General features: G+C 45.0%; 1 protein-coding gene across 1 annotated transcript in view; it reads right to left on the bottom strand.

Annotated features, from left to right (window-relative positions):
• HECW1 (HECT, C2 and WW domain containing E3 ubiquitin protein ligase 1) overlaps positions 1 to 14,148 on the bottom strand; it is a 434,070-nt gene that overhangs the window by 292,684 nt on the left and 127,238 nt on the right. The window contains exon 2 of the mRNA XM_045864939.2: positions 8,592 to 8,649. Within this exon, the coding sequence (XP_045720895.1) occupies positions 8,592 to 8,618 (27 nt within the window). The 5' untranslated portion in view covers positions 8,619 to 8,649. The remainder of the gene's footprint in view (positions 1 to 8,591; positions 8,650 to 14,148) is intronic.

The raw sequence follows: 14,148 nt of genomic DNA, 5'->3' as shown, positions 1-14,148 counted from the left end.
TTATTAAAAGGGAAGATTCAAGTCTGCTGCAGACCTACCAGCAGCCAGAATAAAATAGTCGTATTTATTCTGACAATTTCTGTTAATGGGCTTCCACACAGACCCACATATAAAGTAAAGCTTATATTTCAGAAAAAGGAATGTAGATTTGTGCATATCCAGCAAGTGTGTAAATGGAACCTACATCATGATCATCATCACCATCACTGCTCCCACCACCATCTTCCCCATCACCTAGTAAAGAATCTATTATCCATCATCATCGTCGTCCCCATCCCCATCATCATCCTCACCATTACCTGTGTTGAGCAACTATTCCGTGTAAGGCATTTGACATTAATCTTTCTCTTTGTGTTACCATTAAGTTCTCTCAAAAACCCACGTTATTATCCCCATGTGACTGGTTTCCAAACTCAGCTGTTCTTCAAAATGACCTAAAAATTTTTCAGAAATCTAGATGCTTGCGTCTTAGCAGAAAGCTACTGAAGCAAGGTCTCTCTACTGGTGGATCCCAGGCAGCCGAAAATGTATTTCCAAGCCCTACAGACAATTCTACTGAGCAGGTGAACTTGCAGATGGGAGCAAAACAGGACCCTAGATGTTGGCCACTGGACTCCCATGTCAGCTCTTAACCACTTTTCTGGCTCGCTGACTGGTGATAACGTTCTGTTTAATTTAACAACTGTTTTTTAGTGACTTTAATTGGTTTTTCCACATTCTACATCCACTGTTGAACTACACGGCAAGATTACTTTTTCCCTAATGACCATTTAGATGTTTTGATGAATTACTTAGTTCCCAAGGACATTTTATACTATGGTCAATGCTTAGAGGTCTACATGAATTTCCTGAGAATCTTACTAAAATGCAGATGTTGACTTAGCCTTTCCCGAGTGGGCCTGGCAGTCTGCATTTCTAAGCTCCCAGCTGATGCCAAAGTTGCTGGTTTCTGCGTAGAGGCAGCTGCAACCCTGGGGTGGCTATGAAGAGATCCACTCCCAGAAAATGAGCCTAGGAGTGAGGGTCAGACTGCCCCTCACTGACAGGGATACTGACCAGGGCGAAATGTTGTAAAAAACACTCAGACGTGTGCTTCTGACATGAGGAGGGACACGTGCAGCAGGGGAGAGGGCATCACCTAGTAAAGAATCTAGTATCCATTATGGAGTAAGGAAGGGTTATTTAAGTGAAAATTACACTAACGTATTGATTAGGGGGACTGCAAACATATGGTTATGACAGTTATGTACATTTGGAAATATCCAAACATTGGTTGAACCAGTTGAGACAAGGAGGAGGACACTCCTGAACGCTGACATTTTTGGGAGGTGAGCTGAGGATCCCAGGGCATGTGCCCCATGGAGCATCGGGTCTAGCTCAGAGGACACTGCCTCTTGTAATTGCTGGGGTCTCACTCTGATGCCAGGTAATGAATGGCATCATACTCTGAAAAAGCTCATTGAAATGAAATAAATGTTAATTGGAACAAAATAACATACTTTGGTTAATCGCATTTTGAGGAAGAGAAAGGCTGGGAAGGTTTTGGTGGGCTGAATTGATAAAGGACAAAAGATGATATAATGAGAGAATGGACTTGAGTTTTAATTAGGCAGGAGTGTAACTGACCCATAACTCCAAGAACATCTTAGTTACTTAGACCTGCAACTGTCATGCATGAAATCATTCAGTCCCCTGCTCTGCTGGGCTGTGTGAGACCAGGTGGGAAGAGAAAGCTCCACAGCGCCCATCCAGGAAGGAAGGCTCCCTCGTACTAGAGACACCACTGCTCTGAGCATTGCAGGGTTGGCCTCAAAACAGGCTGAAGCCAGGGCTGCCTTCAGAGGCCAGCAGGAGGGGAGCTAAATGGGAACAATGACAATCAGAAGATCATATACCTCCTGACCCAAGAGGGACCTCCTGACAATTACTGCCAAGCAGAATGTGGACCAAATACTGTAAGAACTATTGATTTTTTTTTTTCAAAAGAAGCTCAGATTTTGAATTTTTATATAGAATCGTCTGTTTTTTAATAAATTCGTCAACAGAATCAAACTCTTCCTCAAAATAAAACCCACAACAACTACAAAAGACACTGGCAGCCAAATAAAATAATCTTGCCAGGGAGCATAGAAGTGATGACTTCTGGGTTAAATTTTTATGCAAGTTCAGAGATAACATGAGTTTTTGGAGATTATACACAAAGGTGGGGTGCAATGGCGAAGCAGGCAAACACAGGGTGTCCCTGGGTCCTCTCTTCTCCACGCATCCTTACCCTGCTCTCTCTTTCTTTGTAGAACTTCCCAGTTCCTGACATCATGCTGTATACTTACTTTAATTTCTGAAAAACCCCTCCCCCCAACTAGAAAGAAATCCCCATGAGGGCAGGGGCCTGTTTCTTCGTGGCCGTGTCTCCAGTACAACTGTGTCTGGCATGTAGTAGGTGCTCAATGAATAGGTGCCAAATTAATAATGAAAGACGGGTCCATGTCTCCATCTACATCGTCCAAACCAGGATGAGCCTGTGTCCCAGGACCCTTATTCTGGGGTCTGATATCTTATTCCTAGCAGCTCATGAGGCCAGAGTGACATGGATAATCTATATCCAAAACTTTAACAGAGAATAAAATATTCCAAAATCCTATTTCTACTTTGTGGGGGAAAAAAAAATCTGCAAGAGACAAAAGAAAATACGTATCCATTCATGGTACAGTATATATTTAGCCGTGATCATTACAATACTGACTTATTGCCTGAAATCATGTAAAACAGGAAACTTCGTTAAGGAAGCATAACTAAGCACACGGACCCAGAACCCACATCTGCTGACATGCAGCGCCGGACCCAGACAGCAGCAGGGTATCAGTGATGCCGTGTTGTCTAAGAATTCTGCACAATGCAAATGGGCAGAAGGGGATACAAAGCAGTACTAAGGGACTTCTAGTTCTTGCTGAGGAAGAAGATTCAGGTTCTAAATCCAGCACTACCAAGAAGAGAGGTATCTCGTTTGCGGCCACATATAAAGCTGGCACTCCCTTGCTTGAACAAAAACACTTACTACACTCTACTGCAAACAAGCAAAGCTCAAAACAATTAGCTACACATGCACGTTTTCGGCCACCTGCTGCCTGAGGAAAATAGCTATGCAATGTGCATGCCCTAGTTTAAAGCAATCTTTGAGTTCCACACAAAAGCATCCTTCCCCTACCTGTCTCCCTTTCTAAAGTTGAGTCCACAAAGAGACTAGAAATAACTAGAAATACATTTCCCTTTAAGTGAGAGAAAAATATGTTTAAAGGACAGTCCAGACCTTTTACAAAAGCACTTACTTTGAAAGAACAGGACAGATTATGTATTCAAAACAAGACACCTTCTAAAGAGCACACCAAGAGGACGTTCAATGCCAGCGCCTTGCTCGGTGTTGGAGGCTCTGGTCCTGCTAGGCCGGGTTAACAGAAAGAGGTGAGCCGGTGTGGCCTCTTCGGCTCGGGCTGCTGCGTCAGGATGACACTCAGAACAATTATTGGGACAGGCTGTGAGCGAGTCAGCAGGACAGTTTTATTTCTGTGCTGAGATTGCTGCTTCTTTTTTTTTTTTTAAGATTTTATTTATTTATTTGAGACAGAGAGAATGAGAGAGAGAGAGCATGAGAGGGGGGAGGGTCAGAGGGAGAAGCAGACTCCTTGCCGAGCAGGGAGCCCGATGCGGGACTCGATCCCGGGACTCCAGGATCATGACCTGAGCTGAAGGCAGTTGCTTAACCGACTGAGCCACCCAGGCGCCCCTATTATTATTTTTTTTAAAGATTTTATTTATTTATTTGAGACAGAGAGAATGAGAGACAGAGAGCATGAGAGGGAGGAGGGTCAGAGGGAGAAGCAGACTCCCTGCCGAGCAGGGAGCCCGATGCGGGACTCAATCCCGGGACTCCAGGATCATGACCTGAGCCGAAGGCAGTTGCTTAACCGACTGAGCCACCCAGGCGCCCCTATTATTATTATTTTTTTAAGATTTTATTTATTTATTTGAGACAGAGAGAATGAGAGACAGAGAGCATGAGAGGGAGGAGGGTCAGAGGGAGAAGCAGACTCCTTGCCGAGCAGGGAGCCCGATGCGGGACTCGATCCCGGGACTCCAGGATCATGACCTGAGCCGAAGGCAGTTGCTTAACCAACTGAGCCACCCAGGCGCCCGAGATTGCTGCTTCTTAATGTGAAAATACTGGGGGCAAAGCTCCCCCCAGGTATTAGACGGAGCCAACGCTCCCCAGATGATCTGGGCTCCGAGGGGGGTGAGGAGGGGGTACCCATCACTTGTTGGGGGGCAGAGGGCAAGCAGCCCCTGAAGGAGACCTTGTCTGTCAGGTCGGACCCCTTCTAGGTTCACCTAAGGATATTGGTCTCTTTGATGTAGTTCCTTGACTCTGTCAAGGGCATGACTCAGCTCACCCACTAGCAGTGCTGGGCTACATAATTTCTCTCTCAAGGTCCAGTAAGGCTGAATTCAAGGCATTGAGTGGAGAAGAGCTGGGGGGAGAGCTTGGTGGTCTCCAACTCAGTGAAGTCTAGAGCTTGTGGCTTCACGTGCAGGGAGATTTAGAGCTTATCTCTTCAGTAGTTACCGCAATACGGTGGCTTAGGACTTCAGAACCTGAAATCTATGAGGGGGTGAGAAAGGGGGGAGGAGGGGGAGGAGGAGGAGGAGGGGAAGGAGGAGAGCAGTGGATCTTTCAATTGAGTTCCCAAGTCAATAAATGGAGAGAATTAATGATTCTCTATTGCTGGTTTTCTACTGGTGTCAAGATGACAAATTGTGGGGTGGAATTAAAGGCCTCTGATGACTTTCCATTTATGCCTGAATGACACTGTAACTGAAAAGCAAGACAGAGATATAGTGGCTATTTAGGGAAGCTGGTTGTGGGCTTCAGATGCCCAAGGATCCACACCTCTGTCTACTAATACATTCTAGATACAGAGCTCACCTCCAGGACATGATGGTGTGGGGATAAGGTGTAGGAAACTTTGGGATCATTTTCAGGTTGGAAGACTTTAAGCAAGAACACTAAAGTTATGAAGACATGCAATTTCTTTTTATCATACAGAGTTTGAGGTGAAGGAGAATGAACAGACAAGGAACATTCTGTTTCAGGAGGGGTGTGCAGTCAGTCTCAGGCAGACGTGAAGCTGGGTGGAGCAGAGGCTGACCGCCCCCCACCCCCGACCCAGCTCCCTTAAGTCCTGCCTCTCTGGATGATCTGGGATAGCACACAACCTCTCTGGGCTTCACTTCCTACATGAGGAGTTTTTAAGATTCCCCAAATCTTAATGCCCTATTCTTCCGAGTCCTGACTTCTAGCACATGCCCTGATACAGAGAGAACTCTAATGAGCCAAGTTTGTCTCCCTATTTCTTCCATTTCCCTCTGTCCCTCCACGGAAGGCAGTGAATTCTAGCACAGGACCTCATCTTAGTTCTGCCTCCCTATTCCAGCTGCTTCTGACCAAATTCTGAAAAGCCCAGAACCTATTTTTTAAAGTTTTTGGAGAGTATGGCAAACAATGGAGATAAGGACTCATTGCTTCCAGCTGCCAATTCCTTCAGGGACACCTCAGCTTATGAGGTGTGGTCATGGTCTTCTTACAGCGCTCTGAGCTTGGTGGGGGTCCAAGTGCCTGGCCGTTCCCCACCCAACATGCATGTTTCTGAGCAGGCAGGCTTTGCTCCTGAGGGTCCCACTGGGTGGAAGAGACTGTCAGGCTGAAGCTCCCAGCCCATTTTCTTTCCTCCCTTTTTCTTTCACAGGTGTTACTTCTCTCTTGCACAACCATATCTATGCCCTGGGGGACCTAACAGACACAGAGATGCTAGTCATTGCAACATGTAAGTCCTAATGTCTATTTGTTTGCTTTTCCAAAAAGGACCTTTTACAGGCTTTAGGAAGCCTATCTTTGAGCAATAAGATCCTCTTTGTAGCATAAAGATCTGCAGTGTAGATTTCTGTTCTGTTCTCATTCACCCATACAGAGAGGTTTAACTCCCATCAGTTCTAGCCAGCGGTTCTCAACTAGGGGTGCATATAAGAATCACCCCAGAGACTTTTTCAAAATGCAGATGACCAGGTTGCACATGCAAAGCTATACTTGATGATCTGAGACGGACCCCTTGTTGAGAACCACTAGTCTCGGCATGAAATTCCCCCTTATTTGGGCTTCTTGCAGAGATTAGCATTCATCCTGCTGAGGATCATTCCAGAACCTGAGAAGTGTATCTGCATTAAATGGTCAGATATCTACATTAAGTGATCTCTCGTTCATCTCCAGATATTTTTATAAATCCAGCTAGTAATGCAGGCTTCTTTTGGACCATGGTAAATCTTCTTGGAAAATATTACAGAAAAGCATAGGAAACCTTGAGATTATTTTCAATTTTGAAGATCTAAATAAAAAACACAAAAGTAATGGGGCTGTAACATTTCCTTTATCATGCAATTTGGGACAAGGAGTTTTGCACTGACTTTCCACAGAAACTGGGAATAAGGTTGCTGTGTTCTGTCCCTTTGGGTTTCTAGGGTCATTGTTGTGTAGGAAGTTGTGGTTATGCTCATATTTCACAAGCTAAGTCCTTTGGGAACATCAGTCTGATCTCTGTCTTCTCCCTCCTATTAATCAGGGAGAGCTCACTCACATAAATGTCAAGGGAGAGTATTAGGACATTGTGTTTCTCGGATTGCTGAATAAAATCCCCTGAGAAGATCTGTGTGCCCACTTGGCTTTGCAGTTATGTTCGAGGCAAAGCTTGTATCTGAAGATACACATAAGCTGAGATTCTCTGGGACAGGGAAGCCCTAACTTTCGAAGGATACCAGTCCTGAAAAGAGGAAAGTGAGAACATTCTCCCAGAATGTTAAATGCATCCAAAAGGTATTTTTTAAGACTTCCTATTGTATCTAGGGCACCTGGGTGGCTCAGTCATTAAGCATCTGCCTTTGGCTCAGGTCATGATCCCGGGGTCCTGGGATCGAGCCCCGCATCGGGCTCCCTGCTCGATGGGGAAACCTGCTTCTCCCTTTCCCACTCATCCTGCTTGTGTTCCCTCTCTCGCTGTCTTTCTCTCTGTCAAGAAAATAAATAAAATCTTAAAAAAAAAAAAAGACTTCCTATTGCATCTTTATAGCGAAAGAGAAAAACCAGAAGTCCCAGGGGAATGTAAACAGACAAGAGTGCTATGCATTGGGAAAAGCATTCTCTTAAAGAAAGTCCAGTCTTCCTCAAAGGGGAAGACTAGTTGGTGGGTAGCTGAGTAAACTCAGAGAAATAAAGCTGTTGCTGACAGCACAACAAACTGGGAGACACAATAAGAAAAGCTTAACATTATAAAGTGAAAACATTTAAAGTTACTGCATGTGATTGTCCCTGCACATTTGGCAGCACATGATTAAGTACTAATTTAATGCTTCCTGAACACAACACATAAAATGCTCATTCCCTAAGCGCGTTACTCTAAACTTACTAATTAAGACAGCTCCCCTGTGGGTGAGTTGGAAGCAGTGCCCTGCGGTGGGAGAAAGACCCGAGTTTGAGGACTGCATGCCTCCTGCAAGCTGATGAATGCCAAGATGCTCACTGAACATCTCAGGGCTTCGCTCTCCTTACTGCAGGGCTATTTCACGGATTAGCTGAATATGCATGTGGATATTTTTAGTACATTTGGGAAGTACTATGCAGATGTGAGCTTTTAATTATTTTTTTAGACAAAAGCCTCATTTAAGGGTTGCCACGCTAGGGCCTGTGGATGGAGATTCCAGCTCAGACAGGCAGGTCCCTGCCCCTCACTTACCCACCCGGAGACTCAGCAGTGATATGGCCCTTTATGCCCAGTTCCCTCGAAAATAAGTTGGGAACAATGGTCATACCTACCTCTTCATATTGTTGCGGGTAGAGAGGATTCATGCAGAAAAAGCATCTAACACATATCATGACATATAGTGTCCACTATGATTATTATAAACCAGGGGCTCTCACCCACAGTTGAGAAGCTGTGAAATACGGGAAGGAGGGGACTTGGCATGAAGTCTGCAGGGATCTGGGGAAAGCCCTTCCAGGGAGAGCCCCCCCCCCCGCCCCAGCCGCAAGAGGCCCCTTCCAGTGAACTGGCAACCTCCTGGTGGCTGGCCTGACCGAGTCAGCAGGAGAAATTGCTGTCCTGGTCTCCATGTGAATTTCCGTGCAGCCACATCAACGGTAAGGTAATTCCCCACAGCCCAGCAGAGTTCTCAGCTGTAGCTTTGGAAGGACCATCACAGAGTGCTTGTTTCCAGGTACAAAGTCACTTGCGACAACTATAGGTTCACATCACACAAGGGAAACTTGACATGCAAAAAACATCATCTCAAAATGGAGCACGGTCGTTAGGGGAGGATGCAGGTGGCAGGGGAGGGACGGGTGATGGATCTCAAATGTCAGAGCTGCACTTGAGAGAATTCCTGGGCCGGGCAACCACAGTGGGCTGTGGGCTGGGACACATTCCATTATGAGTGGAGTGGGTATATAATGGAATGACATGGATGGGTTCTTATAATCAGAAAAACACACTGACCTTCACACTACACAGGTGCAGCAGCATAATGACCCACCACGTGTACGCGCATCAATTCCTGGGGAAAAGTCCAACGAGGTTAACTCAGCGTGTATCCCAAGCAAACAAAATCAGCGACATTACCCGAAAGAAGAACGTTGTGCCCCCACCCCCACCGAGATACCTGGCTTGGGCAATCAACATGTAAAAGGAAGAATTGCACGAGGATCATAATCATTTTCATGAAGTGGACAAAATGTAGCAAGCAACATTATTTTATGGCATGAGTAATTTGATTTAGATCTTAAAATTTAATGTTAAGGAGTGAGAATCATGGGACTAGAAAAAAATCTTTGTTTTTTCTTTTCAGGAAATAAGGATTTGGCATGGGGTTTGTGGGGAGAGGATTTGGCATGGGGTTTGTGGGGAGAGGACGGGAAAACTACCTAAAAGCATCCTCAGACGTGCTCCACTTGTCAGTCTCCCTCAACCACAAAGGAACCGGATCTATGGCTAAACTGCTGGAAATATCACTGACTCATCTCAGTGCACTTACTCAGATGTGAAAGGTTCAAGAGGGAGTAGTGTCCCTTACATGGCCAGTAGAGTATTGCCCCAAATAGCAATCACTGGTCACACCATCTGCATTTTAGTATAGAGAAACCATGGTAAAAATTAGGAGTTTAAAGGAGAGATGCCAGACATAGGAAAATTGCTGATGGTATTCCACCAGGGTCCTATTAATCCCAGTATCACTGTGGTTCATGAGTCTTTATTCCAATTTTATGGACTCATCTTCCTCTGAAGTTAAAGTTGCTATGAAAGGAGAATCAATATGGTCTCACTCCAGAAAAGAGTGGTATATGATATCAGCTTTCCAAAAACCCCAATGAAACCTGAAGCTTTGCTGACAAATGGGTTTGTGTAAGAAACAAGTCACAAGCTTGCATTCTGAATGCATAGATTATATTCTCATCCCTGATCCAAGCAGATTTGCACAGGAGAGAGAATTTAAGGTCCATGTACTCAGATCCTGCTGTGTGCCCTTCCCGCCCATTCTGGACTCTATCTGCAGCCTTTCCCTACAGTGGCCACTGGCTTCCCAGGTGATCCTCAGGCTGCCCCAGCCCTGCCCCATATGCAGGCTCTTCCTCACTCACCTTTTCCATGTTGGAGGTCCTCAGACCCTCCTATATTCACAGTAGGGGCCCATATTCCCATCCATGGCCTCAATTACTACCTGAGCATTGACAATTCCCAAATTCCCATGACAACTCAGAGCTCTCATCTGAACTCCAAACCAACATCCACTGGGGCTTCTCACAGCCCCCAGTCACAGTGCAAAAGGAAATTAGGATCTTCATCCTCAAACCCAAAGCCCAGACTCAGTAACGGTTCGTTACCCACTAGGTCTCCCTGTCAGTAACTTTTTTTCCCCCTGTTAGTATCTTTTGCTACTCCTTCTTAACCATTCTAGAATCCATTGCTTCTTACCATTTCTACTCTTTCGTCATGGCCCAAGCGTCTCTCCTACCCAATCTCTGTTGACTCAAATCAGTCTCCTCACCCTACCCATGCCCCACATACATTCTCTACAACAGGTAGAATGCTTTTTATAAAAGAACATCAGACTGTGGCACTTCTTTGTTTTAGTGGCCTCACACTTCTTTTAGGCGAAAGTTTGAGACTGCAAAAGGGATCTGGCCCTGCCTCCTCCCTCCTTCCCCCTGCCTGCCTCCCCACACCCTGTGCATGGCCCCCCAGCCACTTGGGGAGTTTTACAGTCTTCAGAGGCACTTGTTTCTCTTTCTCTTGGAGATGTCAGCATGCTATTCCCTCTGTCTGAAACGTGCTTCCCTCAGCCCTCCTCCACAACCTTTAGTCCCCAGTCCCCTGGGCTCCTCAGCCAGAATAAATGCCCCTAGAACAATACCCTCTACTTGTTTTGACATTTGTGAAAATAATTCTAAAGAACAATTTGTGTAATTTGTTTAATGTCTGTCTTGAGAAGTCAACCCGGAGTTCTCTGGTTGCTGGGGCTGCCATCCTCAATACTGAGCACAGACCTGGCATAAGGGCTTGCTTACCATGCACAGTGAGATTTGGATGGATGAAAACGTTGCTGAATGATGGGGGACTGACTGTTTATGTCCTTGAGGAACTCACAATCTAGACTTTAGAAGATATAAAAGAAGCATCTTGATGCACCTGTCCCAAGCCAAATGTTGATCCAATTAATCAAACATGCATATGCACATTAGAAGAGTAAGCAGAACAGAAAAAAAGACCATTCAAATTACACATTACTGACTTAGCACTTAACCCGGGGGAATACTGGTGTATTTTACTTTACAGTTTACTGTAAATTGTTTTTTTTACAGTTTCCTAATAGTTTAGCTGCAAAACTTGACACTGGCGAAGAAGAATGAGAGCAGAGTGGAGACTTCATAAAGAAAGTGAATGGGGATTAAAAAGGATCCAGCTCTAGATCCCAAAATCTCATGCCACCCCATCAACCAGGACATGGATGGAACCTCTTCCATCAGGAATAAGTTGGAACCCAAGGAAGTTAAGGAATGAAAAGAGGACCCAGTGACTGTCTACATGAGTGTAACCAGAAAATTGCTCTACTCTTTGCTTTTGGCCCATCTAAGCTTACAAATCCACCCAGGCTCTTCAAAGATTTTAAGTAGAGGTAACCCCAACAAGAAAAGACAATTGACAGTATTGGGGATCAACGAAGTTGTACCTTGAAAGTAACCTGAGATTAGACAATTCTTCCTTTAAATTCATGAGCATTTTTATGCAGTTATATCAATTTCTACTACTGTACTCAAGGGGCTATGACCCCTGGGGACACTCTCAGAGCCCACCACTACACAGGGCAAAAGGAAAATCAAGTGGGAAGGTCGCCTCTGAAGATCATTACAGCAGGGCCTGTGGTAGAAGCCCTAATAGCAGAGCAGGGATGGCAGAGCAAGCACAATCCTCAACGAGGCCAATCCTTCATGGTCCCCAAGTCAGCTCTCTGAGGCTCCAACATCCATGCACGTGCCCTGCAAACTAACCCTCCAACAGCACCATTCTAGTGATCAAGGCTGAAAGGTGCCAACACCCTGCTACCAGGTCACCAGGGTAGAAGTTACCATGATTAAAAATCAAATAAACCAGATAAGATATCAATACAGGGCCAATATTGATCCTGCCCCTACCCAAATGAGCTCAGGTTAAAAACTAATACAGAAAGCGTAACACAGTGATTTATCATGTGCTAAAAAAATTTTTATTGTTTTTCTTTCCTCCTGCTCCATTTGGTCTGCATCTAGGAAGTGAAGGGTTTTTGAGGAAGAGAGCGATCTCATTGTGGGTGGAATGGATAAAAGGAAGCAATATAAAAGATGACAGATTTTTTAAAACCCTTTCTTGGTTATTATAGAAACAATGTACATTTGCTGTTTAAAATGCCAACCCATACAGACAGTATGACAAAAAGTCACTCATAAACCTATCCCTGAAGAGATCTAGAGATTCTGGTTGGGAGTGGGTTTCTCATTTCTAAGAAGTGGTTTGAGGGAAGCCTAGCCAAGGTGCCACCTTCTGGGTGGCCAGGTCTCAGCAGGTCCCATGAGCCTGGGGGTGGGCATCCTGGGAAAGCCCCAGAGCTGCTGGCCTTCCAAGGAAGCTTGTGATATTTAAAAAGAATTTACACTTATTCTAAGTGGATGTATCTGATATCTTCAGAAAGCTGGTCAACTAGCACAATCACCCCCATAAAAGACTGCAATCATGACTATCAATTATTTTAAGCTGTCCTCAGAATGGATGATTGACAATTAGGATCGACTGAATTCCAACAGGAGATGCCAAGTTGTATGCGGACAATTTCAAATACAACACAACAGACCCGCCTGGAAGGACAAATTAAGCTCAACTGCACGTGTTTTGAATGAGATTTTTAAAAGCTTATTTCTCTTTGGAGACGAGAATATTGCACTCGCTGATTTGATAAAACAATTCTTGTTGAGAGATCCCAGCAACAAGCTGTGTCACTAGAACTTCCCTCGTGTTGGTGTCACAGCAAGGACTCCTCTACTAACGTCAGTGCGACAATGAACTCACACAAATGAGTCTGGTCCTATTTTCAGTTTCATGACCATGAACTTGTCAGCACCAATGGGGGTCTAACCCGTCCATCTCGTTTCATCCCGAGCTCATTTCTTTCAGTCCCTCGACTTGATGCCATTTACGTTTTCAGGACATATAAGATTTACTATCACATAACCTTAAGGGTACCACTGTCGTTGAATTCCTTTTCCTGGGAGGAGGTGTCTTCATGAGTCACTACCTAGAGCATCATGTCATGCCATTAACGACTTACAGTGCCTTCCAAATTCTCAGGCCCTACAATTCATATAGATCATCGGTCTTAAATTAAAAAAAAAAAAAGAGGCTTTGACAAACTAGCGAGGCTTTTCTCGACAAACACTGATTCAGTGGCATACCCACAGAGCTACTCATTTTATTAGTATATTCTTATATTTTCATTTATTCATATACATCTCCGGTTCTCTAGCATAACCATGACCAGATGTCTATTAATAATGATACACAGAAGGAAAATAAAGATGTCTTGACTTTAAACTTCCAAGTTCACCAAACTTCCCATTTGACATTTTCGTCCCAACCCAGTGATACGCTGATTCTAAGGAAGACTGGTTCCAAAGATGACCAGTTGTCCTTACAGGGACAGGTCCAACTCCACGAGCAAGCAACATAAATAGGTGAGTGCAGCTACCTCCTCCCAGTACCTTGTTCCTCAGACCCCAACTCAGGGCAGCAGAGGGGCAATGCCAGGAGGAGGGGTGCGTTTGAGTCCTATAGCCAAGGTGGTGAGGACGAGTGGAGGCAGAGCCCAGCAGCCCTCCTGCTAGGATCAGTGTTCACGGCATGAGCTGGGTCCACACCCCACCACTTTCATCCTTCCCAGGGCTGAGATCTACTGCTGCTCAGCCCACGGCTGCTTTTCCTCAACCTTCATGTTCTCTCCACAGGACATCTGTGGTGGGGAAGCTCTCATAGCAGAGCTCCATACTTGACTAACTCCACAACAAAGCTGTCTTCTAAGAATAATAGCTGATCCCAGGATGTTTTCATTAAAAACAGATTTCAGTGACAGACTATCAAAACATTTTCCTTGTACAATAAGCAGTATGATGGGGCAGAATTATGCAAAACATATGGGCTTAACACTGCCCTCCGCAGCTAGGAGCTCACTTACACTGTTTTCTTTTTTTTTTTTTTTTAAAGATTCCATTCATTTATTTGAGAGAAAATGAGAGAGAGCACATGAGAGGGGGGAGGGTCAGAGGGAGAAGCAGACTCCCCGCCGAGCAGGGAGCCCGATACGGGACTCGATCCAGGGACTCCAGGATCATGACCTGAGCCGAAGGCAGTCGCTTAACCAACTGAGCCACCCAGGCGCCCACTTACACTGTTTTCAATAGCTCATTTCACTCATGTATCACGGATATGTGCAGACTCAATCGTGCTCAGTGCTTTTCATGCTCCAAGTGGCAGA

The sequence above is a fragment of the Mirounga angustirostris genome, unplaced genomic scaffold, assembly GCF_029215605.1.
Source record: "Mirounga angustirostris isolate CCGP_5_RB_7025 unplaced genomic scaffold, mMirAng1.0.hap1 SCAF_12, whole genome shotgun sequence".
NCBI lineage: Eukaryota > Metazoa > Chordata > Mammalia > Carnivora > Phocidae > Mirounga > Mirounga angustirostris.
Note: the sequence above shows the minus strand (reverse complement) of the source record. Positions and strands in the feature narration are given on the sequence as shown.